The sequence below is a fragment of the Pseudopipra pipra genome, chromosome 5, assembly GCF_036250125.1.
Source record: "Pseudopipra pipra isolate bDixPip1 chromosome 5, bDixPip1.hap1, whole genome shotgun sequence".
Taxonomy (NCBI): Eukaryota; Metazoa; Chordata; class Aves; order Passeriformes; family Pipridae; genus Pseudopipra; species Pseudopipra pipra.
In genome coordinates, this window is record NC_087553.1 from 62,658,048 (window position 1) to 62,685,293 (window position 27,246).

Genomic DNA, 27,246 nt, shown 5'->3' on the forward strand with positions numbered 1-27,246 from the left:
AAGAAAATTGGCCAATTATCAAAAGAGAGAACACAAATCTGTTATTTACTCTGCAAGACACACATGTATTTCTGTATACACTTATCCTAACAGTTCAATTAACGGAGACTTAAATCCCATGCTTAAGAATGCCCTTCACAGTGCAATGCAGTAAAGTCAGTACGGTCAAGTATGACACAAAAGCAAATACTTGGCATTATTTCTGGAAATGAGAAGCCCTAGTTGACCCCAAAAGTTCTCTTCCAAGGTATTGAAAAGAAGCAAAGAGGCAGCACTATCTTCACCTCTTTTGTTAACCTGAAGTCCAAATATGCACATTTCAAAGAACTGCTCAACATTTTCAGTAATTTCACACCTTTTGAAAAAAAAAAAGAAAAAAAAGAACACAGCTTTCCAAGGTGTTGTCTGGATCACACTCACAAAAGATTTCTAGTCTTGAAGCCATACAGCTATTTCATCACTTCGTCCAGTGAATCTCCTTCAACATATACCAGTGTGAAGAGTAATCCCCAGCAAATGCTGGCTGTAGCAAGGGATTTTCTGCTCCACTACTTCTGAACATCGCCGAGGAAACATTTGACAAATTGCACAAGGAAAGGGGTCAGTACCATCGTGAATATTTCATACAGACAGCACAACAAAATCCGGCGTAGAGAATAGAAAGGGAGAAAATTCTATGAAAAATCACTTTTCAATTATTCTTTTACTCAGTACTACTTGTTCTTCAGTAAAACACTGCAGAGTGATTCTCTTGCAATCAGAAGGAGAAAAAAACCTCCACTCTTGGCAAACTATTTTTGGAAACTGAAAATCTCATTCTGCTTTTTTCTTAATTCCTGCTTAGAGGAATTTTGTGATAAGGATGTAAGCCTTGTAGCTTATTAGAAGTTATACAATTAAGATTTAAAAAACCCAAAAGTATTGATTTTTTGTATTAAACTTCTCTTTTGCAGACAATCATTGCATAGCCAAATTTATCTCTCTTAGACAGGTATTTTTCCAATTTCTAACACTTCTTTACATGCTAGCACTTAGCTGTCATATGTTTTTTTGTAGGCATATTTACTCCTGCCATTTTTCTGTCCTCCACATAAAACCTTTTTTTAAAACAGGATTGTCATTCAGCCATGTCTTTTTACCTAGATTTCCAAATTTTTGTCTCAGTGGCTGGTTTTCCGGCTTAGATTAAAGGCTGCTCTTCCATCCTAGAAAAGTACATTTGGAATTATTTACCACTGAAGTTCAGGCTGCAGTTTCTGGGGTAGTTGTTATTTTGTCCCCATTGCTGCTCACCCTCAGAATTTCACCAAGTATCTCAGGTTTATTGTGATTTATTCAAGAGACAGTTCTTGGAGATCTATGAGTACACAAAAATGTCACATCAGTCTTCAGAGTTGTAGACCAAATTCTGGAGATGAAAATCTGAAAGGGTATGACTCTAAATGGCAATTAGTCCTTCCCAAACATATTTGGGTTTTGTGATGTTTTATTTTCATGCAGATTTTTGATCCTAGAGGGTCTTGGTTCATGACTACTTACGCTTAGTTGACTCATGGTTAGTTTATGATCAAATTTAAGAATTCAAGTATCATCAACAGTTGCACCTGGGTCCATGTGGCTGCCAATTCTGATTCCCACTATGTAATGTATATTCCTACCTCATGACTCTCATCTCTGACCTCTCAGCCTCACCACATCATTCCCACTGCCTCCGAGGACTGTGAGGACAACACTTGCATTTCAGAAGTGTCATCTGCCATGGCATTTGAGTCACTGAAGCAATAGTCCTCCATTCCTTTCAAGCTCAACTACTTGCACAACCATGGGCCCTATAATAGGCTGTGCCTGAATTATACCAGCTTGATTAGACCCAGACAACAACAGAGCAGAGGAAGATGCTGGATTCTGTTCTGGGCTCTGCTAGTGGGGGAACACAAAAACTGGCAGACAGCAAAGCATTTTTCCCTCAGTTGCTGAGAACTGGGAGAGTGATAACCAGGCCTATCCTTATGTACAAAATATTTTGAAACAGTTGGTTAAAGTCACTATGTAAATGCTAACTATGTATTATGAGACACCGCTCCTACTTTAGGGCACTTTCTCATTCACAGATGTTATGCACAACCATTTACTAAGTCAGCCACAACAATTCTTAAAATCATAGGATATCTGGAGAAAATAAACTCAGTAGTCATCTCCCAGAAAGGGAAAAGAATGATCCTGACTCCGGCAGCAAATACACACTGCACCTCATTACAGTTTCTAGCAGAGTAAAGGAACCAATATTAGTATACTGTTCTGCTCTGTACAGCAATAGCTTGGTAAAACTCTATGGTGCACGTCACCCAGTAAAGCTGGCTAATGGATCTGTCTGGCATTGAAATCTGTAGATCCCTGAATTCATTTTATAAAGAGGAAAAAGTCTCCCTAAGCACTTTTAGAATTCAAATCAGGATGCTGACGCTCAGACAATCCTCTGACTGGCACTTAGTGCTGGAATATGCCACGGCCCACAGAAAGGACAAATAATCTCTGTTAAACCTACCTGCAAAGGAGCAATTAATAATCAACAACGGGTATACTTGGTGGGACTAAAGGTTCATGTAGCCTGGAATGACATTTTCAACACCAGATAATACCAGACACTTAGAAGCAAGATGAATTTGAAGTGGTTTTCCCCCATCACACCATCCTTACTCCCACCAACCTGCTCCCCACAGGGTGAATCAATGACAAATGCACAGACTAGTATATTTAATAGCCATCAGTGGATCTCTTCTCTCTTAATTGTCTAATCCTCTTCAGAAGTAATCTGTGCTTCTGCTTTCCACTTCCTTTGGCAACAAACTGGAGCTATCAGCCTGTATCCCCACACCAGCATCACAGCACCATGTATCCCTCAGGGATGTGGAGAAGGACCTGTTTGGTTCCTGATGGCAGTCCAGAGCCAGCTTTCTGTGTCCTACAGGAAAAGCAGGAGGAGGCTGGATGTGCTATGCAGCATGTCCAAAGCACAACTGAAGACAATTTTGTGCTGTTCTGCTCTTTGACCTAAACTACAAATATCCAACAGAAAAGAATACTGCACTGAAGAGCTGAGGATCTTTCAAAGAGGCAACACACTCTTTCCACTTCTAGTGAGCTGTCCTCCCTGTGTGACATCCATACCTTCACCCTCCCCTCTTGGGAAAACACACAGAAGACAAGATCAAGTCACCTGCGGGTGAAATGAAGGCTGATAGAAAGCTGCAACAGTCACAACAAGCTTCAGGGTGTGGGTACAAGCTGGGTTAACATGCAGCCCTTCTTCAAGAAGAGCACGTCCTCATGTGCCCCTTCATGGACACTCCTGCAGAGTTCTCTTTCCCTTACAATTTGTAAGCAACCATTTGCATAACTCAAGTTAGATGCTACAGTCATTCCAGTTATTCCTGGAATTCCAGAGTGCTCACCCTGTACAGTCACCATACCCAACAGATGTTACCCAACCCTGTAACAAGCCCTTGTGTGAGCCCCTCTGGGCATGAATTTTAGGTCATAAATTGGAAATGACAGCAAAGCAATCAGGAGAGTATCATATTGTGCCTCCTAACTTTCCTGGGCTTCCACTGATTCCACTGAAGAAATCTGAGCAGACATGGAATTAAATCACTTCCCTTACGTTGGACTAGTTGAAGCTGCTCCATAAAAGACAGATTGCTAACAGCTCCCTTAATGACATCACCCAATATGTCATAAAATCTGCTGCCAACACAATGGATTTTTTTCCCCCAGACAGAAGCGTTCTCTGGCTGTGGAGCAGAAGTTTCATGGACAAAATGTGGCTCAAGAAATAACCTATAAAAGGTTCTCAGTGCATAAGGTAAGTACCACCCAAAAACTCACTGAAGAATAAAATTATCCTTCTTGGCACTGCTTTCCTGGAACAGTGCCCCATGTCAGATTTTTCCAAGTGTTTGTGATTGAAATTATCCATCCACCTCTCTGCAGGTAGCACTAAAACTCATGGCTCAGGAGTAGTATCCAGATCTTTGCCAGATTACTAGCCTTGGGTGAAAACTGTTATCTTCTTATTGCTCTTGTGCTTTTTGGAAGGAAACTCATCCCATATGGGTATTAGCATTAGAGAAGAAACAGATATACTTGTAGTACAATACCAAGGATTATTTACCTGGAGTTCCCCTATTATCCCTTTACTTCTAGGCTCACATCAGTTTTTTTGCCAGGACTGCAAGTAAAGGACAACCAGAGCATATATAGCATGAGCAGCTTTTGAGAATTTCTCAGAGACAATTTGCAGGTTCTTCTCTATTCTTCAGACACTAGGAATCCAACTTGCAGCAATGTACCACAAATGACTACCCTGTGCTTTCAAAATGTTACAGTGAAACCCACGTGGGCAGCCATCAACCATGACTGCACAAGAGTGGCTAATCACCCATTCCTCTAGTTCTGTGCCACCTGCATTTTCTCACCTGCATGCCTTATGTGAGAATTAGCACAGTTTCATAGACTGTTTTAAAAATGGGCAAACACATTCATAAGAAAAATATCTCACTAAGTGAAGCCAACAGTGAAGAAGGAGAAACTCCTCCTTATTTATTAAGACTTAAACTAAATTCTGCTTTATAGTGAAGTGTACTGAAAATCTCCAAGATTTTGTCCTTCTGATCAAGGTGAGGTTGCCTCTTTTCACTCAGTTCCACACAGAAAATCTGTGTTGGCTGCTGTTCTTCTAAGTCACTCTTTAAAGAGATCCTCTTTATGCATGCCATCTTTCCTGCATCCCATCATCTATCCACTCAAAGCAGCCACAGCTGAACGACCAGAACAAACATGTACAGGAAGAAGGAAAAAGTGAAATGCTAAATCTTGTGAGAACTCAAAGCTAGGGCACTCATCTGCAAGGTCCCAGGATGTGGCTCAACTGCCTTTGGTAACTCCTTGTGTATCAACTGTACTTCTGTTCCCTGCAGCACTTCTTGCCAACAGAACCCTCCACAGCACACCAGTATGCTGGGGATGCTGAGAACCAGTGGTCTGAACAATCTGTCACTCATGTAAGTTCAGAAGAGAATCACTGTGGTGGCACTCGCTGGCACTGTGAGTAAATGAGCCATGAGCTATATATCTGGCTATGCTGCAGTTCCCTCCTGAAAGAAAAAGCAAGTCAAAAAGGAAGTGTAACACGTCGCTGAATGCTGAAGTGACCAAATAAATAGGATTAGCTAAACCTTGCTTATCTGTCAGTCATTCCTCCCTGTATGAAAGCAGTCCTCTCAAGCCTGCCCATGATGACGATGGCCTCAGTACCTGTTTGGGTTCCTGAACCAATGCATTTCAAACTATGTCATCTGCTTATGTTATGCAGTCATTTCAGTCTTGCCATCCAAGGGAAAAACATGGTTTGGCCAAATGTGTTGCATCACACGTACTTCCAGTGCACGGAATGAAAGGCTAAAATAATCTCCCATGAATCTTGTTCTCAAATTCAGATCTGCACTGCCATGACTGTAAAGTGACAGATGTCAAAATCGAGCTGAGTACCTCATTAATGCAGAGATAAACACACAGAATATGTTGTTTGGAATGACAACACAGTGTTTATATATATATCTCTCACTATTTATCATCCTACAGATGGCTGCTCACAGTGATGTACATCCACAAATATGTTTAATTTTGCCTTTTCCTTTTCTAGGTAATTACCATTTTTCCTTGTTTACACTGACTACTACTAGGATGCCTAGAGATCTCTGAGTTTTTCTAAGGGTAAGGGGTCACTTTGCACAAAGCAGACCAGAACCTGCATGCAATCAGTTCTTTGCAGTAATAACAGCCCATGCCTGCAGAGCATTTTTTAAGAAATTATCTCGCTCTCATTTTACAGCCAGAAAAATCCAGAAAGGTGAAATGACTTACCCAAGGTCGCACAGCAGGCTCTGCTCAGTACATAGTTACTATTGTTGCAAATTGGGTAGCTCATCAAGCTCGTGCTACTCACACCACTCAAATAAAATTCAAACAATAATTATTATTTCTACTGCAATTTGCAAGGCAGTCAAGGCTGGAGGCCACAATCAGGATTCAGCTTATGCTGGGCTCTGTTCAAACATCAAATCAAACCCAGTCCCTGCTCCAGGGGGCTTGCAGCCTCAGTAGGGACATAATTCTGCGGGAACACAAATCTCAGTGGAAAGGGAGAGAAGGAGAGAGGAACAGATAGAAGGCAGTAACCTCAACATGCAGTTTCACATTGCTTTGGGTAACTGTGAAGTTTGGAAAATTATTATTAATTAAATTATTTAGGTGGGTAAGAAAAATAAATGCACTACTGATAGTCACCTGGCTAGTTACTTAGGTAGCAGTTTATCTTCATAATATTAACTGCACAAATACTTTACTTTCACTCATATGGCCTTTGATTACATTGACAGCCAGCAATTGGATCCTGCTGTTCAGGGGACTGACTCACACAGCACCAACCCGACACTTAGAGTACACTCTACTTTCTAAAGAATGATACTATACTTAATTTTACAACTCTGTCTCCAATCTGCTGCTAGGGCAATTCTTGCTGTAGATCTTTTTATACGATATGTGCTTACACATTTTACAGCACAAGACAATATGGTACACTAGCTATAAGCTAATTAATTCATTTCACTTGTGCTAACTTAAGAATCCTACTAAGATCTACAGTAGTAAAGTATGTATTAACTCCCATCTTACCATCTCCCACTGCATCCTAACGTGGCTCCATGCTAGCAGAATGTTATGTACCAAATGACCATATAGCCATTCCTCTTTGAAAGCTTAACAGGGTACCAGAATTAATAGATTCTCTGATACTCAATGGCATAGACACAATGGGATTATTTTCAAGAGTAAGATTGCTCAGTACTAAGTCAGGACTGCTGAACAGCCCTTAGAAGTTAACCTCTAAATTTTCTGGTAGGGATCTGCTACCCCATTATTTATTGTAATGTATGTATCTGTATAAATAATGAAAAAGAGTACACAGGAAATATTTGATTGACATCCACAACATCAGATGGGTGGGCATTTTTTTTTTTGGATTTCAATTAAGCCAAGCATTTAAAACACGAGTTTCCAGTCCATCAAAGCATGTGCTTAAATCCTTTGCTCAGCTGATGCATTCTGTTGAAACAACCAGACAGTTTTTCACTGATGCTAACTGATTCTAGACCAGGATAATAATACCATAACATATTCTAGAAGAGCTTGAGAAATCACAATTTAAATACGTTACTTTACAGAGCAAAAAAATGAGCATTCATTTACAATGACTTTTCTTGCTCCCATTCTAAATTGGCTAAATCCACATACAAATTAATGACCTATCACAATGTCTGTTGAGGATACAGCATCAAAAACTAAGAAACTGCAGAACTTATATAAAAAATACTAATGAAATTTCATTTTAGACTATTCAAATTTTTCAGAAAATAATGCTAGGTGCACATTATTACCTGTATTTATTCCTCTCTTCCAGGTATCACTGAAGCTCAGTAGAACTGAGGCATTTACTTAAATTATGAGAACCTGACTTTTAGTACTATGATAAATGGAAGCAATAAATAACAACATCTTTCTTTAGCAATTGTCAATATGTATTTTGCAGCTCTTCATACACTATCCACTAATCTCCTTTAGCATCAGGTAATTCAAATTCCTTTAACATATTTCTGATACTTATATTTATGACACCGCAGCTTTATTTTAATCCCAGGCAAAAGCACATTAAGAAGGAACCATAGTTGACAGAATATTGCTAATCAAGAACAAAATATTTGTTTAATTATCCCTAAACTCAACTTTATAAATCCGAGACACAAGCAAGCCTAATTTAATAAAATCCAATGTATAAAAGCATAGCCTATCTACATTAGCAAGTTATATATTGCAACAGAGTGGATCTAAAAAGTGAAACAGAGTCTAGGACTAATATCCAGAACATCTGTATGTCAGAGATTTCACTTTGGATCAGGCCTAGTCTGGTCTGGGGGAAGGCAGACACATTAGTGGTAGAAGTGCATCAGGTGTAATCCTGAAGGACATCTGGGAGAGAAATCCAGTTTGCACATGCCAACACTGCTCCATAATGTGAACCAATATACACTAAATTGGAACAACTGGAAGATTAACTTTAAAAATGTGCTTCTGACCAAAATTAAAATACTCCTAGAGCCAGCCCCATGGATGGTCCCCTTGCAATCCACTGGCCAAAGAAATTTTAGCTGGCTGCACTGGCCCTTGGCCAACTCCAGGATCTCTGAAGGTTTGTCCATATGACAAAACAGCCGTGCCACCCATGCATGGTGGCTCCACTCAGAAGAGCTCACAGCCAGGGCTAATTAGTGCCAGAGATCAGGTTGACTTCATAACTACAGAGGGTAGGATTCAGGTCCAGACTGAGAAACCTAAGCAAAAGTTTTACTGGCAAGTTGAGAGTAAAACCAGGGTTTGATTTACTTGCCAGCATGTTGGTGCCTAATATCACTTGAGCTGTTCTACTGCTTGTGAGACATCTGTGTGCAGATGTAGATGTGGAAGACCTGTGTCCTGCTGAAAAAGCAGTTACAGTTCAGACAGGATCCTGTGGCATTTTAAACACAGACAACTGGATGTAGGCAACTGCTTGATGGCTTGGCTACCAGAGATAGACATAACATCTTAAGTCCCTGAACACTTCTGGATGTACTGAAGAAACACTTGACTGGCCTTGCCAGAGCCAGGTTAGGTCTGCCAAGGCCAATGATCATATCATCCTACTGCAGCCTGACAGGCTAAGCCAGGTGTGTGTAGTTGGGCATTTCACTGCATGTTCTCTCTCTGACACATCCCTGCCGTTGAATCTATGCTTACCCATCACCCGATGAAGTGTAAAGTAAAATGGAGCTGTTTGTGGAAGCGTGGTTTGCATTTGGTTCAGACTTGATTTGGGAAAAAGCAGCCCCAGGGAATAAAAGAAACTATGTCTCTTGGGAAGAAACAAAAATGCAGTTATAATTTCCTAGACTTTTGCCTTGGCACAATTCCTCCAGTGTACCATACAACTAAAATTAAATGAAGTGTCATTTTCTATGTTTAATACTTGGGTATTAAATATACTATCTTAAGTTCAAACACAAACTCACTGAATTCAGTGAGACTAAATTTAAACCCAGACACTTGTATCTGCAGATCTGGACCCACAAGAGTGCAAAATCCCGAACAGACATTTTTAAGTATGCACACCGCATGAACCAGCTTTCACAGAAATGTACCTGACCAACAGTTTTTCATTTGAAGCTCAGGGTGTGCCTTACATAGTCATTTAGACACACTGAACACAGGTTTATCCTGTTGACAAAGTGTTCCCTCCTCTCCCTCCCTCTGAAACTGCCATGGGAGGGAGGAAAGCAGGCAGCAAGGATGAAGCAGGGAAGCTGGTGTTGCTCTGCTACCCATCCTGTGTGGGCAAAGACCACTTGATGAGCCTGCTCTTTCTTCAACATCCAACATATCTGACACCAACATATTCACACAAAACATTAAGCATGCAGTTGCACATCAACAAGATGAAGAGATTTTACATGTTTCTTAGCTATTTAGGAAGATGGTTTACATAGCAGCATGGCATCACAAAATAATTAGGTGCATGGAAAGCTAACAAGGGACAACTTCTCCAGGAAACACCCTTAGCAAAACTGTATCTTAGGTTAGTCATAGAACTGATAATTTCTAACCTATTTTTCCTGAAACCTTGGTATTTTAGAATATTTTAAAGATTTCTTTTTCAACTGCTTTCACTTTTAAACATTGGCATTTAGCTAACACAAATTACATTTTCTTAAGGAAATTTAATATCCAAGTCACACGAAAATGTTGAATGCAAAGGAAAAATATGAAGCACACTACTGTAACAGTTGTTGTTGCCAGTGTTTACAGTTTTGCTGGGAATTTAAAGAAAACCTCTGCTTCTTTGCTCAGAATGCTAGGCAGGAATGAGCCCCACTTGACAGATCTACAGATCTTGGCCACTGTCTATTTTTAATCCTAAAAGTCACTGAGATAGGAGTGATACTGTTTAAAACACGGAACAAATGGGAGTAGAATAGAAAAGAGCATTTACCCAGATGAGTTCATTTTGAGAAATGAGAGAGGAACAGGGCTTGCTGTTACAAACACTGCATTCTGTTATCTCTTTCAGACATTCATCTGTTTCTAGTGCACAGCTCAGTATTTTACAAAATCTCCTCCCTTCAGAAAGTTGCTGCAGAACCTTCTTGCTCTAATTGTTAGAAACCACCTTTTAATTTCCAGGCTGAAGTGATTTATACCCAGATAATATCCATTTGTTCTTGTCCCACTGTTAGCCACAATTTTAAAATCATTAGTTTTCACTCTACAGTCCATGGATTTCAGAAGGTTCATAAACTACTTCTGAGACTTTTAAAGTGTCATGAAGCAAAGTAGGCCAACAGGCTGTAATTTGCTCGAACAATGCTACACAACATGTAGCATCACCTTTAGAAAAAGTTTAGGAAATCAAATCAAGTCAAAGTGAAAATCACTGGCTCAAACAGTTCTTTTCCCTTCCTCTTGTTCTTATCCCTTCCATGTGTTTTTAGTCAGCAGACATAGACATCTTAACAGCCCTCCTTTCTACATTAAACTAACCAAGCTTTCCTAGTTTTCTCCTTGCAAGAAATGTCACTGGTTTTCCTTTTCACAGCTACTGCTGTCTCAGTCAGAATTGGACATCAGTGTCCAGAATCCCACAAGAAATATCACAGTGCATCCTGTAATTATGTCAACATTGTCTTAAATCAGATGGAAATACTTTGCAAAATATGTACCAGGATCACACATGTTCTCTTCACAGCTGCATTACACTGCCATCCCATTGCCATCCTTTGGTGAACAGGTATACTCAGGTCCTCTCTTCACTCACAGAATGGGTATGACTGGAAGGGACCACTGGAGATCATATAATCCGACCTCCCCACTCAAGCATGGTCCCCTACACTAGGTTACTCAAGACTGTGACCCAACAGCTTTTGAATATTTCCACTTACTGTTACCCATCCTCAACTGCACGGCCTTTCATCTTGCACCAGTGAGTCCATGACACCACTGTCACCTCACTCCTCAAGGCTGACAAACGTGAAGAGTCAGCTTGGAAATGACTGTTTGTGAGCCAGCTGATGGTGCCTCACCAACTGATGAATCCAATCAAATACAAATGCCTGGTATGAACTAAATACAAATGACTGTGGCTGGTAAGCCAGCTGCATGTTTGGACTATTCTGGACTATATTTTTCTAGCGTAATCGCCATGAATTGCAATTTCAAGCTCTTTACTTTAATGATATTCTAATATAAATCACCAGTAATAGGAAGGCTAAATACTTAGACACAGCAACCAAGTAATAATTAACTTTCTTTGAGGAACATAAAGCTACAAGGATGAATAATTTTATTTTCATGGAAAGTCTAATATTTCTCCCATGGAACTAATCTTAAAACTTTGAATTAACTATTTAAGAAACTGCACTGAACATTTCTAAAGTATATGCACTCGATGCATAATAGTTTTATAGTGTTCAAATAAGCCTTAGCCAAGCTGAAGATACCTGCAGGAAATCTGATTTTGAAACATGCAGTCTATATCAGAGATAAGACTCATTTATGATTTTTAGGCTCATAGGTAACTTTCTCCCACTATCTCTAGGTGAAAAACTTTTTTGTGGCTTATTCTACATTTTTGATAGCTTCCTCCTCTTGCTGAAGGTTATAAACATCTTTCTTTTTCAAGGTCATTACTAAGTCTAGTTTCAAAGCTAACTTTCACTTCATGTGAAATTTTCATCCAGAGAATATTTACTGTCAATTTAAACAAATTTAATGGCACTGAGTTGCCATAGTATAAATTATAAATGGGTTTAAATTAAAAGTCTAAATCCCATATCATCTCAACTTTCCCACACAGATAATTCTTGAGCTCCTTATTTTGAACCTTGGCTACATATTGGTTATGTCTACACAGATAAATTTAGCAGTGACAGGGAGCATTCCCAGGCTTTGAAACTCAACTGTCTACACTATTAAATTGTTAGAATTGTCCCCCAGCATGTGTCACAGGAGTGGTTGTAGTCTGTTCTATCTAACAATCTTCCAAAATATTGCCAGGGCACAGTTTGCAAGTTAGGACATGCCAGGAATGGTTCCCAACAGGCAGTTTGAGTCCAGTGACCCAGTTTTAGAAGGTAAAAAAATGTAATAGTATGGACACTGGCCAGTGTGCCAGCTGACTGTGCAGCAGAGGGTGGTTCTGGACATGCTTAATTTGCAGGTACAGGCATAGCAACTGCATCCCTCTGCCGGGCCCTGGCAAGCTGCAATGGCTCAGTATGGAAATGTCTCTCCAAGAGGCACAGGGATGTTTGTGGAAGTGTTTCTTGACTACATTCTGTCATCTGGGCAAAACAACCCTCTCCAAGGCTCTTGCCCCCATCAAGAGACTCATGCTTCATACAGCTGAGGAGCATTCACCCTTCTGCAGCCATTCCAGAAGCCTGCTATTCCAGAAGAGGCAAAAGGTCAGACGGGAGAAGGAGACACTGTTCCTAACCCACTTCTCCCTACTAAAATCTTTTCTGATCTTAAGAGACCTTGTCCTATTTATTGCCACTTCTGCTGCACACAAAGCTCATCATGACAAATAAACTACTGTAGGTTGCAGAGGTACAGTCTAGCATGGCAGTACAAGACATCCTGGCCACACTCATTGTATGAGATCACTCACCTTATTCCATCAACTTCTGCAAGTAAGGCACGACTTTTGACTTTTAGTAGTAAACAAAAGAGCCTCCCAAGGTTTCACAAGTAGCTTTTTCTAAACTTCTCAACTCAGAATATTTGTCTTTGACCTTGCAAGTACAGCCTGCCTAGCTTTCTTCTCTATAAACCTTTCCTTTCTGAAAGATAACCAGAAAAATAAGGAAAATGGAATGTGTGACAACTCATCAACTGTTTGTAATAATTTATTTCAAACCATTTATTCAGTAGCTCTCTCTTCTGATTCACTCTCAATTACTTGATTGAATAATATTCTCTGAAATAACACATGATGTGCTTGTGTCAAAGAGGCTCTCCACAGAGGCCATCAGCTACCTTTTAAAATCAATGAAATTCATAAATTTGCATCTGGCTTCTCAAGGAGAAAATAAAGGAACCTTTTCCCCTGGTAAGTATGACCTTCTCATTCTAAGGCCAGCTTGTTTCAAGTCTTCTGCATCTCTGAATGCCAACGTGAAGATGGATAATATCTTTCTCAGAATAGACAGGTCTTGGAGTCTATTCCCCTTTTTAAGGATTCTAGCCATAATTCCCGCTTAGTAATTGGGAGCTGCACACTGTTCCACACAGTAATGCATATTCTAGCTATTCACTGTCATGCTGCCACTGCATTTTTAACAATGCTGATAGCAACCGATGTTATCAAATTCTGCAGACTTTCTAGGCTATAGCCTTGTTCACGTCTCTTTTTTCATTTTGCCATTTCTGAGCAAAAATGTTTTTATTTTTTCCTTTGTGATGCCTCAGTACTGTGACCCTGCCATTCCTCACAGCCAGATCTTGTTAGTTTTCAAATATTGAGTCCACAGTGTCTGATCATACCATAGATTTTCTGTTCTGATATGTTTGCTGTCTTTATGTTTCCAAGATCAAAGCTAATGCTGTTTATACCACAGTACTAAAAAGGTTCATTTCTCAAAAGGTAAAATAACCTTCATGTTTGAAATCTAGCTGCCTTTTTTTCCATGCCTTTTTACTGCTGATAATATCCATATGTTTCCACTCTTTCTGGCTTCATTTTGCCATATAGCAATTTTCTTCATTACACTTTTAGATGGAATTTTTGAAAGAACTCAGCAGCAGCTGAGTATCCTATGCCACAGATGTCCCTTCAGGTGCAAGAAAGTAGAGCTGCACTGACATCAGCCACTTTCCCAAACCCCACTCCCATTTCTCTTTCCCAACTATATCCAAGTTCTCAGCTCCCCACATTTCAATAGGTGATATACTCCTCTTTGAAATTCTCTCCCAGTTTCCCTCTCCGCTTCTTGCTTCCCTCACATATATATTTTTTCCCAGTGAAATGGAATTTGTTTTCAAATAGCCTGGATAACTTTATGCATTTCCTTCTGTATCTCACTATTCTGTTATCTTATTGTTTTTCAAACAGTGGACCATAGCCCCAGGATGTTCATAAAAGGGAATTGGGAGAGTTATAAGACACTGAAATTTTTATTACACTCTAACCAAAAGAAAGTATCTCTTCTCCATTCCCAAAACACCTTTATCCTTCAAAACCAAGTTTTGATATCAAAGTCTCAAATCGCTCATACAAATAAAAGATATACACTTTTTACATGATACATTTTAGACAGGTTCCCTCTGGGATCAAGACTGATGTGGCTGTGTGATTTTGAGCCTGATGACCAATTTCAACCAAATTTGACTGATGTTACAAGTCTCCAAGATACTAAACTCCTGCAAGTTTTGTGAAGAAGCTGCTTCCTGGGCAGAGTAGAAAGAATCCCAATGTCCCACCAGTGGAAAGACATTTAAAAAATGTAGATGGCAACTTCAGGACATCAAACCAACAGACAAATAGCTTTCTGCCAGGCACAGCACATGCTATGCCTTTGTCCATTGCATAGATGAAGACTCTGTGAGGAACTGGGAGAGATTAGCTACCAAAGGCATGAGATGACAGGATGCAAGAGAGAACTTTTGGTATTGTGGGCACAGATATTTGGGGGAAGAAATGACTTAGAGTGGACACACTGGGCACTGCATTTTTTCTTAATTCTACTGCCCACATGATACATCTCTTACCTTAATTTTTATAGCCAAAGCATGAAATATGTTGAAATGTTTAATTCAAAGTAATGAAACCGAAAAGCCTGCACAGCCCGCTCACTCATTTCACCCACAATTTCCCACTAAAATCTTCAGTTCATCTCTCCAACCTACTCAGCTAACCTTCAGACTTCTACTAGGACATGAGCACCTCCTGAGCCAGATTGGCAGTAGTCATCATAGCCAGTGTGACAGCAGCAGAGCAGAGGCTACCATGGGGCATTCCCAGGCAAGGATAAGGGAGGCTCTGGGGGGTCTCTATTAAGTCCAGTGGGAAGCTTTCTTTTCATGCTGAACAGACAGAAAATTATACTGGCAGCATAGTCTTCTCTGGGAAAAAGAAGCACATGCACCAGGCCTGCTTGAATTAGATGTCCTTATAGGCTCGATGAGACAGTCTCTTGGCAAGGAGAGCCTTGCTCCTTGCTCCCTGCCTGCCTGCACAGCTCCAGCATCCCATTTCCCCAAAATGCAGAGGCAATCCTCATTTTACCATGATCCTGATTTTTCAGAATCCCTGATTTTTCAGAATTTTCTCCCTGATGGTCTGACCAACACCCACTACTGCTCAGAGACCACTAAATAACCTGTCACCTCACCCTGGGGGTGGCATGGGGGGTGTTTACGCTTTTACTGAAGTCAGCATCGGTACTGAAACTCAGCTCAAAAACATGCTCGATGTCTTTGGACTTGATTTCCTCTCCCTTTTGCCTTCGGGGTGCCTCCTGCTTTATAACTGGATACATAGTGGCAACAAAAGCTGGCAGCAGCGTTGGTTAAGGTCCTTTGCTTCCGGTGAGCTAGTAAAGATAATTAACAAATGAAAAATGAAACTTAGAAGGTTACAAATGTACATACCTCATGGCTAATGCAAATTTGTGTAACTTCAGCTTCCAAACACAGCATTTGTCAAGTTAAGGAGCACTGCATGACTTGAAATCTCCCCCTGTAGGTCCTCATATGCCATCATCTGTCAATTTTTAATCTTCTTCTGAATAGCAAGAAAATTCATCCTTTTAGATCTTCTTCTTTCATTTATTTAAATCAGTTCTGAGATCCTTTCTACTTTATACTTGAAAGGGAGTCTTGAAAGATGTTTGACCTAGACAGAACAGGCATGGGAACCACAGTGGGCAAAGGCGGTCCCATTTTTTGCATACACATTCAGGAATGACTTTAGACTTCTTAAGTGCAGCGCTGCAGTGAGAGCTGACATGCAGATGTCCATCTACCACAGTCTCTAATTTCTCTTCTAAATAACTGTTTTCTGTAACACATAATTTTCATAATTCTCTCATCAATAGGATGCCTCCTATATTTTTTGAAGCTGGAACTGAACCTGGCAGTGCACACAAAGAATAACAAGAAGTGCTCCTACAGGTATGTTAACCAGAAAAAGAAGGTCAAAAAAGGTGTACCGACCCAATCAGCAGTCTTGTAAAACTGGTAACAACAGACAAGGAGACAGCTGAGGTACTCCACAACTTTTTTTTGCCTCAGTCTTCTGAGGCAAACCTCTGTTCCTATACCTCTCGAGGCAGCATACTGCAGAATGGGGACTAGGGGAGTAAAGTGCTTCCCATCCTAAGTACAGATCACATTTATGACCACCTGAGGAACCTGAACACATGTAAGTCTATGGGACCCTGATGGGATACATCCCTGAGTCCTGAGGGAATTGGCTAACACAGTTGCCAAGACACTCTCCGTGATATTTAACAAGTTGTGGCAGTCAGGTGAAGTCCCGGGTGACTGGAAAAAAGGGGAACATTGTACCCACCTTTAAAAAGAGTAGGAAGGAGGATCTTGGGAACTACCTACCTGTCAGCCTTACCTCTGTGTCTAGGAACATCATAAAACAGATCCTCCTACAACCTACGCTAAGGCATATGGGGGACAGGGAGGTGATTCCCGACAGCCAGCACAGCTTCACCAAGGGCAAGTCCTGCCTGACCAAACTAGTGGCCTTCCACAATGGAGTGACTACATCAGTGGACAAGGGCAAGGCTACTTTTCTGGACTTCTTTAAAGCCTTTGACATGGTCTCCCACAACTCTCTAAACTGGATTCTGCCCCTCTGCTCTGTTGAGACCCGACCTGGAGTACTGCATCCAGCTCCGGGGTCCCCAGCACAGAAGGACATGACCTGTTGGAGTAAGTCCAGAGGAGGGCCACCAATTGGATGGAGCACCTCTCCTATGAGGAAAGGCTGAGAGAATTGGGATTGTTCAACCTGAAGATGAGAAGCTTTGGGGTCACCTAATTGTGGCCTTCCAGTACATGAAGGGAGCCTACAAGAAATATGGAAACTTTTTATAAGGATATATAGTGACAGGACAAGGGGGAATGGCTTCAAACTGAAAGATGGTAGGTTTAGATCAGATGTTAGGAAGAAATTATTTACTAAGAAGGTGGTGAGGCACTGGAACAGGTTGCCCAGAGAAGTTGTGGATGCCCTGTCCCTGGGAGTGTTCAAGGCCAGGTCTATGGAATTAGCTATCCTTAACATAATTTATTAAACAAATAACTATCATTTATTAAACAAATAGTTTTTGTGCCACCTGCAAAGTTCAGCAGCCATAAATGTAAGTTACTCTCTCAACAAATTGTTAAAGTTACTGAGGGTACAAACAAGATCCTTGTCTGACTCCACTAGACACCCTGCTCAAACACTGGTGCGAGGCTGGGTTTTTTCCTGGCTTTCTTGAATTTACCCCTATACCAAGATCTGACAAACAGCAGTAACAAAGGCTCCAGGAGCACCAAGGTCAAGCCTCTTAAGACTCTTATATAAAAGTCACCTGGTCCTGCAGACTGATTTCAGGTATAAAGGCAAACAACATAGCTGCAGTGAAGAATTCCATCTTTTCATTCTGAAACAATTCCCTGTTTTAAGTGTAGCATGTAATAACCTCTCATAGTTTCAAAGAATTGGCAATTGAGTATATAAGAAACAAGTTTTAGAAACAAGTCCAGGAAAAACCTGGGGAACCACAGAAGGACTGACACCTGCACCACATAAATCAGTAGAACTATGAAAGAAACAGTTTATGTCAGCATGTGTACAAACATGGCATATTTGTGTGATGAAAGGAAGCGAGTAAGGTAGGACCAACACACCTATTTTAAGTATTTTTTTCACAAAACTATTAGAGTTCTCCAAAGAAGTAAAAAAACAACAAGTACCTTTGGAATTTTTGTTAACAAAGTCTACTTGGATTTCCAAAAACCATTTGATGAATCTGTCATTCATCAGTCTTAAAAACCCTAAACTCCCAGAGGATAAAAATAAATGTCCTTGCAAGGATAAATAATTGGAAACAGATGGTAGGAAAATACTGTCAATTTTTCAAGCGGAGAGAGGTCAATGGTGGAGTCCTGCAGGGATCTGTGCTGGAACTTGGGAGCTACTCGCTTATTCATAAATGAGCTGGAAAACAGGGTAAATGGTGAGGTGACAAAGTTTGCTGCTGATATTCATTCAGAGTACCTAAGATAAGGGCTGACTATGAAGAAAGACTTTACAATACTGAGTGACTAGGAAAAAAAAGGCAAATTAAAGTCAGTGTAGATAAACAAATATGAAGACATTTCTTTGAAGGGGAAAAAACCTAAGTACACAAAATTATGTGCTCCAAGGTGACTATTACCACTTCAGGACTGAGATCTTAGGGTTATAATAGGTAGTTCTGGAAAACATCATCCCATTGTTCACTAATAGGGAAGAAGGGAGTATTAGTAATTACTAGGAAAGGAACAAAGAATGAAAGAGAGAATATTATTAAGTTGCTATATGAATGGCTGGTTTGCCTGTCTTGAATATCGTGTGTAGTTCTGGTCCCACCACCTCTGAAAGGATACAATAAATTGGAAATGGTCACAGGCAGGGCAGCAGGGATGATCACAAGTATGGTACAACCTAACAACTAAGGTCTGACTAAGAACCCAAAGGTCTCAAAAACAGGTAACTGAGGGGATACAGCAAAGGTGTAATCAGAGCCAGCACAGGGAATGCGTATGCAAGTCCCCTGTTCACAGCCTCTTCAAATACATTAGCTGAGGGGATCAAATGAAATGGGCAGGCAAAAGGTTTAAAACAAAAAATCGCTACTGAATCTTCACACAACACACACTAAGCTGTGGAACTCCTTGCTCTGGGACACTGCAAATGCTGAAAGTTTACACAGTTAAAAAGCGACCGAAGCCTAAACAAAATAAATATCAGCAAGAGCTTTTAAATGCCAAGATCCATCTGAGGAAATCCCAGAGTACAAGTGATGGAGAACAGAAAGTACTGAGGGCAAAGTGAGTTTTAGCTGCTCTGATGCTTCTGTGGGCCCAAGTTACAGACAACTGTCAGAGATCACTGGACTAGATGGGCCTGTGGTTTGCCAAAGCACAGAGGTTTTATGTTTGACTCTTCTTCCTGTGGGCATGGCTTAGGCATCTCCTGATTTCATCCTACTTGTCCATAGGACACTTCTATGCCTTTGTTTTGCTTTCTCTACTTCTTTCTTTCTTGTAACATGCAATATCCTAGTGAAGAAAAAAAGTAATGACAAATGTCTAATAATGGGGAAAAAAATCACAATTACAGAACTGAAGTGTTTAATTTATTTAACTTGTAAAGGAATAAATCTCAACAATTATCTTTATTTGTGAGGTTTCTTGCAACTCTTGGATGTGGGGTAATAAAGAACACTAATACCTAATTTCTAATGTTTTCACTTAGTGTTTCTGTTCATGCAGCTGCTCAAATTTAAGTGTACGTGCAAGTGTTTGTACACATAAACTTGCAATTGCAGAAGGGGAGGATAGGGGATGGAGAACAAGGCTGCCAACACTGGCTCTCAAAGTATCAAGTATACCCTGACAGCATTGTTCACACGCAACAAAACAGGCAGACTAAGCCATGGCCAAATCATAAGGTCACCTAACATATGTTGTACTCACATACACAAAGGAAATAGCTATTTTCCTAGGATTTTTCTTCTTAATCATGTCATAGACATGTCTAGTCATAGACACGATTAGACAGCAACAAGGACTGAAAGTGCCTGTGTCCAAGATATTGTTTATCTTTTTCTTATTTAAAAACACCTCTTCAAAACAAGAGCTATATCATGCTGACAATTTATAATGACTCATGCAGGACAGAATGTGATCAAAATCTTCCTTTTAAAGAAATGAATTCCTAAGCTCTTATTTGCAATCCTAAACCAAGCACGATCCCATGTCAGAACCCTAAGAAGATTTAAATTAGATCAATTTTAAGTATTATATGATCTAACCGAATGCTATGAAGGTACACAATAGCAAGCAAAATCAGAGCTATACTTGCATACTTGTTTATTTTACAACTTCAGGTTCAAGTTTGTTCCTGTACTACACAGAACTATTTGCATATGTAGATGACATTACTATATTGTTTTTTGTGAAATAAGTATCTTAAGATTACTATTGTCTATTAATTATGCTCTCAAAACAGTAAAATAATAACAGAAGTAGGTCATATACCTCATAGAAAACCTACCATTATAACTGTCTTGTTCTGCACATTGTACTCTAAGTTTTCCTTCTTTCCCACCACTGTTTTCTTCTTCAAGGGATGAATTCCGAACCAATATGGACTTTCTGGTAGTTTTCTCTCCCTTTAAGGAAACTTTTTTAGGTAATACAGAAATGAACAGTCAAGTAAATGCTGAATTAAGGTAAAACATTCAGCAGACAACAAAGTCAGGCTCTTTCAACACCCAACATTGTTCTAGTTCTTCCAGGGCATTCACAAACAAATTGGGAAAGATGGCCAATAACCACTTGGCTACACATGTATTCCCTTACTGTTTTAATTTTGGAGGGAAGTGATTCTTCTGCTATTATAAAACTCGTTCTATTGACTTTTAACGCCAACAGTGCATCTACTAGATTTAGAGATGACAAAAATTCTGTGTTGCTTTGCTTGAAAACATATCTTCAGTGTCACACCTGCACACGTGCAGCATGGTACAGACTGGTTGGGCTCCATTAGATCAGCTGCATGCAGTGATTTCTAAACATTATTATTCACCTGTAGAGAAATGCAGTAAAGGAATCAGATTCATTTTATCTACCTTGCACTAGTGTCTGTTGGCAGGAAGAAGTGGAACCATATAAATAGAACACCATTATCTCTGATGTTGGAAAGCGCAAGGGATTTGGAAATTGTGCTGTCCTACTGCATACTGGACGTGAACAAAACAGGCTGAAATGCACCAAAGAAGCGAATATTCATTCCACCTTTTAGCAGCAGAGCCATAAGGAGAGGAGACAGCTGAAAGCAGAAGTCCTTAATGAAGCAGAGGAGACATCAGCAGTGCAAAGATGAAACAGTCTGCCCTGCCTGGTGCCAAGTGACATGACTGTGTACAATTAACTAGACCATATCAGAAGGCATGTCACTGAATGGACAAGAATAGCCACCAGCACCAAAGAGGATTCCCAATGAAGAGAAAATGAACCCAAACCCAGACTCGCTGAAACTGGGGAAAAATCTACCACCCTCAAGTGATTGAAGATCAATCCCCATGTGACAAAGGAAGAAATTATAAGGACACTTCAGTCACAGAAACAGCATAAAAATATATAATAACACACACAAAGGCATCACAGAAAGAAATGGTTAAAGCTGTTTCATACAAACCAGAGATTTCCACTAAGTCTTATGGACTAGGTGGCAAACTGAGTAATGCTGAAGCTGTTCAGCAAAAAACTCAAAAGAATTATTGCTCAGAAACTGAAATGAATGTAGGTCAATTAAGGGGACTGAAAAAGTGATTGTGAGCCCATTTTGGAGACATTTTGCTTAGTTTCCCTAACAGCTTATTCCTGTAAACCCAAAACTTACCAATTTCGGGGTTTTATCAGGAGGACATGTAAAAGCTATGCTTTGATTTTAGCCTTTTTCTTCCCAAATGATGGAAGAATTAATATTTTCTGTCTTGCCAAAACTGCTTTTATTACTATCGCAACTTTACAGACCATTCTTTTCTCCTCCTTATCCTCCCAGCTGCACACAAATCACCAGTTCTCTACTAACTCAGAGGGAAAGCTGTGCTGGAAATGCAAAAAGGGATGTCCTGGTGTTCTCCCTCTTTCTTATCATATGCTTTCCCCAGGGAGACACGGGATGTGATGGAGAAAGTCAAATGAATTCAGATCTTCTGAGACAAAATCAGCAACTGAAATTATTTTTTTTTAACACTCTTATACGGTGGGAAATAAACCTTGTGAGCAAGCAAAACAGACCCCAACCAAAACTCATGAATGCCACATCCAACGACCTCAGCTGCCCTTCCACGTCGCCAGCAAAAGATCTCGCCAACCCCTCCCACTGAGCCGAAGTGGGGTCTGCCTTGCCCAGGTGGAAACCTGGGCTCGGGACTAGCCTTCAACAGGCTGGCAGCTGCCTTCATCCCCCGTCGCTTGCTCCAAGTGTCCCCACTGCCATTTTCTCCTGACCTTTCCAGCAGACCACGCGCTGGAGGACAGCCGGCCGCTGCCGCCCGCCCGCCCGGGAGCGGTGTGATGCTCACGGGTCGGTTCACAGACCCAAACCGGACGGTTCCTTCGGGCACCCTCGGAGGGGTGCGACGAGCTGCGGTCTGAGCCCGGTTCGGCCCACCTCCGGTCCCCAGGAAGGCGGCGGGGCCGCCCGGGGCAGCACCGGCACCGCTCTGCGACGCTGCCGAGGTGTCCCGGCACCCCTGGAATCCCCTCCCCGACCTGCCCCGCCGGGGCACCCCTGCCCGCCCGCCGCTCCTCTACCCCCTCCCGGCCCGGGCCGCAAGTTTCTCCAGAGCCGTCCGTGCCCCGCGGGGCCGGGCCGGACCGGGCCGGGCCGGGCAGGACGGCGCGGAGCCCACCAGTGCCGGGGGCGCTGCCCTCACTCACCCGAAGTCAGCTGCATCCAGGCACAGATCTTGTAGACGGTGGCTGTGTTGCAGAAGAAGAAGAGGATGAAGCAGACGATGCAGGCGATGATGAGCATCATCGAGAGCCCGATGAAGAAGGACGCAGCTTTGAAGGCTCCCGAGGGCAGGCTGGAGAAGTCCGTGAAGCTGCCCCGGCAGGTGAGTTCCCGGCTGAAGCCGTTGCCGATGCAGTAGTGGAAGAGCCCGAAGTAGCCCGCCTGCGGGGTGTCCACGCCGTCCCCGATCCAGTACGGCTGGATGAAGCACACCACGTTGACGATGGCAAAGCAGATGGTGAAGATGGCCCAGAGCACGCCGATGGCCCGCGAGTTCCGCACGTAGTTGGTGTGGTAGATCTTGGCCGCCTCCTGAGCTGGGAGCATCCCCGCTGCTGCTGCTCCTGACGAGCCTGCTCCTGTCGCCGCCGTCCCTGCAGCCGCTCCGGGCATCCTCGCCGAGAAGGTCCCCCCTCCCCTTCCTCCTCCTCCTCCTCCTCCTCCTCCTCCTCCTCCTCCTCCGCCTCCCTGCTCGCTCCGCTCGACGCGACGCGCTCCGCCGCCGCCGCTGCGTGCGAGAGCCGGCGAGCCCCTCTGCCGGGCTTCAGCGGCTCCGCGCCAGCGGCGGCAGCACCGACACCGCCCGCCGCCGCCTATCGGGGCGCAGCGCAGCGCAGCCGGCCGCCGCGCACCGCCCGCCCCGCAGCCCGCCCTCCGCCGCCGGGCGCCACCCGCACACCGCCCGCCTCGGGCGTCCCGCCGCCCTGCGCCACCGCGGCGGAGCGGGCACGGCTGAGGCGCCGTCTCCCGAGGGGAAGCGAGGGGCTGCCGGCGCCCTGTCCCCGGGCAGGCAGGGCGAGCCCTGCGTGCGGCGGGGGCGCTGCGGCCGCGACCTCCCTTCAGCCCCGCAGCCCGCGGGCACCTCTCCCGGCCGGGCAGCGGCTGCCGGGTCGAGCCGCTCCTGACGCCGCTCAGCGAAGCGCGTCCAGGGAAAAGCGTTCAGGCAGCGGATTTTAAAGTTTAGAACCTGCGTGTGGTGTTCCCCTCCCCGCACAAAACATCATCACCTCTCCAGCCGGCGGCGGCACCTGCTGGGTCCCCTGCGGTGTGTGAGCGGCGGCGCCTGCCCTGGCGCGGGGGGAGCCCGGAGACGCTCGTCTCCCGCCTTAAGGAAACCTCCGCGGGGCAGAGCTTGGAGCCTGGGGGAGGCAGGAATCACCAGGGGCCGCTCCCCGCCTCAGGGGTGGGATGGCGGCCGCGGAGAACACCGCTGTAAGAGCACGGCCCAGCCGTGGGGCCGCGGTGGCGGCTCCCGGCGTGGGCGCGGGGCGAGGCGGCACCGTGAAGAGAGAGGAGCAGCTCCGCTCCAGCCGAGTGCCCGCGGCCTGGCTCCCGGTGCGCCGAGCGTGCTGGCATGCAGCAGTGATTAGCATACATTAACGAGCAATTAGCATCTGGTAATAATCATTCCTGTGCCAGTGACACTCGGATTTGCAGTCCCCGACCTGTGAGCTGAGCCCGAGCTCACAGCGGTAAGCGATGGCACAGCCGGAGCCCAGGGAGGCTCGGCAGAGCTGAGCGGTCCCGCTGCCGCGCGGTGCCGGCAGAGGCCGCGCTCAGTTAAATCCTGGCGCTCCGCCGCGGCGGGAGGAGCAGGGGAGGAAGGGAGGGAGAGAGATATAGACTCCCGTTGAAATGAATCCTGGCATTCCTTAAAAATTTTCGTCTGTTTCAGGCAAAGTTTGATTTCTGTCCCACAACTGCAAGTAACCAGGCGCAGCCCAATGGAGCGGCACGCCAGCACTTCCCAAGTTTCCAGCAAAGGGGTTTAGGAAGGGGCAGCACCCGCTGACAGTTTTAGGCCCCCGCGCTCGCGCCGGAGGACGGTGAGAGCTTGGACAGCTGTGGGCAAAGAGCAGGGGTACGAGGGGAGCCGTCTCCGTGCAGTCAGGCTGCTGGAGCGCTGCCCTCGGAGGGCAGTGGGGTGGCACACGTTGCATGGGTATGCTTAGACACAGGCAGCATAGGCAGTGTGGACCCCAAATACTCACACTTGCCTCTTTCTTAGGGAAGTGGGTCCAAGCGTGCATGCAAAGCACAGCTAAAATTGCTGACGATTTGGTTCCACCGAGTGTGCTCTGTCCAGTGCTGGTGGAGGTGCCCACGAGTGCTCTGCTGCATGTTGTGCTCCTGCTGCAGCTGCTGCACGTGACTGGACTGCTCATATGCGGCCTTCAGGGAATAACTGAACTTGTTCCAGCCTCAAGCACCAGGAGGAGTGGTGGTTCTTCAGTGCTCAGTTCTGTTTTCTTCAGGCTGAGGCTAGCTGAGCCCCAGGGCTTGGTACAGCATGCCTCTCTTCCCTGTCCTCTAAGCAGCCATGGAGCATGGAGGTGGAGACAATACAAGCCAGACACAGAAGGCAGGAGGAGGCCTGAAGTGGCCCAAGACAATTTAGGAATGGAGGTCAGAGGGAGGGTTGGGCAAGAAGTTCTGAGAGATCTAAAAGAGAGGAGGTAGTGGGGAAGGGATTTGGCCTAAATAGGAGGCTTAGGGGTAGTGGGCCTGTACATGTGCACACATCCAAGAAAGATGAACCCAGGAATTGGTATGGCAGGAGGAAGAGATATGGACTTGGGAAGGAGCCAGGAGAGGAGAAATAAGTTGCTTGTAGAAGAAATGGGCCAACGGAGCTGAGGAGGACAAAATACTGAGATTGGAGAAGAAGCTGGAGAACAAGACTCAGACCCTAGGGATAGGTAAATGTGGGAGCCAGTCTGGGCAAGAAAATGAATAGCCAGAAGCAAGGGAAGAAACTAGGATTCTGCTGACAAGCTGTGTAAAACACTGTGAGAAAGAAGACCTGTGTCAAGATTTTGGTTGTTCTAGTATGTCCTCTCTGGCATCTGGCAACAAAAGGGCACAGATTTCACATGGACTCTAGGTGATACCCATGAGTCCTTCAATTTACTGCATTGAAAATGGGGAAGTGGTACTAGATGTCTGTTTTTTGGGGCATCTGAATCACTCTGATTGCACCCCTCTCTAGAGCTTTGAATCCTCTAGTCTCAATTTTTGGTATGGCAGTTTCTTGGGAATACTTGAAGACAGGCTCTGAAGGTATTTTTATGGTTCTTACCACAGTTATATGTGTGCTTCATAGCATTAGAAAATACAGTGTCTCTATGAGATAGAAAGTTGGCATATTCTGGACAGAAGAGTTAAAAGGCAGCTGAGACCTCATTTCTCAGAGCAGAGCTCCCATGGATTTTGGTTGCAGCAGTTCTGAAAATGAGGCCTTAGAAGGTGATGTGCTGCTCATACTGAGGTGGTGCTCATCCATAAAAAGTTTAAGCATCTTGCCTGGCACCACAGAAGAACTCTGTGGCAGAAGCAGGGATAGTCCCCAGCTCTTCAGGACAGCTTTCATTGTCGTAATCCTCAGATTATCCTTTCTCTCCAACAACCCTGTTGTACCTCCACTGTTTTTCTCCCTGAGAATCAACTGGGTCCCAGTCATGTGGCTGTCACCTAGTCTCATCTAAAAACATCTGAGTCTTAAGCTAGGATTTTCACCAAAAGCTTCTTCAACAGGTGAAACAGGATTCTCATCATCCTGATCTTTCTGGACAGCAGCTGTTGTCTCCTGCACTTGATAAGGCAGGATCCTGTTTACCAATTAACATATGAGCATGCAGTGCAAAACAAAGAGGATGTAAATCAAGTGGCAGAGACAGCTCTTTTTTTGGCACATCCTCTTCAGTACTGAATTCTCCAACGATTGTTTTTAAAAACTTTTTTTTTGGTGTGTGTGTGTGGTTAAAAATAGACAAGTTCAAAGAGAATTTATATAACCTTTAAAAATACAGTTGTGTACCAAATTGGCCTGGACCATACTGCTGATCATTTTTTCTGACCACAGAGGTGCTAATTTTTTGTATATATACATATATATATATAAAAAGAAAAAATTACACAAAACACAAAATAAAAGCTTGTTATTTGGTTGATGTTTGTAATCACAACATTTCTGTTTGGAACTTGTCAGTTATTTACAGTGGTGGAGCAGTGGTTGAGAACTGCTTAAATATTTTGTTTGCAGGGAGAGGCTGTGTGTTGTGCCGAGAAACCCTTGGATACGGTGGGTAAGAAGAACAGATGAATTCAGTTGCTGGGCTGTGGGCAATATCTAGCAAGAAATGCACATCTGGGGATTCATTGATATTCACATGGTGGGAAATTAAGAGCAAGACAGAGGAGGGAAGAAGTGAATGTATGGTTGGAGAAGAGTTTTCAAGAAGGAAGACTTACACAAAAAAGAAAGAAGCCTGTGAGAAGGGAATGGGGTAGTAGGAAGTTATGTG

General features: G+C 43.3%; 1 protein-coding gene across 3 annotated transcripts in view; it reads right to left on the bottom strand.

The window, feature by feature from the left end:
- Positions 1-23,366, bottom strand: part of LHFPL3 (LHFPL tetraspan subfamily member 3) — a 251,145-nt gene extending 227,779 nt beyond the window's left edge. For all 3 annotated transcript variants that reach the window (XM_064656782.1, XM_064656784.1, XM_064656783.1), the window contains exon 1: positions 22,867-23,366. In XM_064656782.1, coding sequence (XP_064512852.1) covers positions 22,867-23,335 — 469 coding nt within the window. In that variant the 5' untranslated portion in view covers positions 23,336-23,366. The remainder of the gene's footprint in view (positions 1-22,866) is intronic.
- Between the last annotated feature and the right edge of the window lie 3,880 nt (positions 23,367-27,246).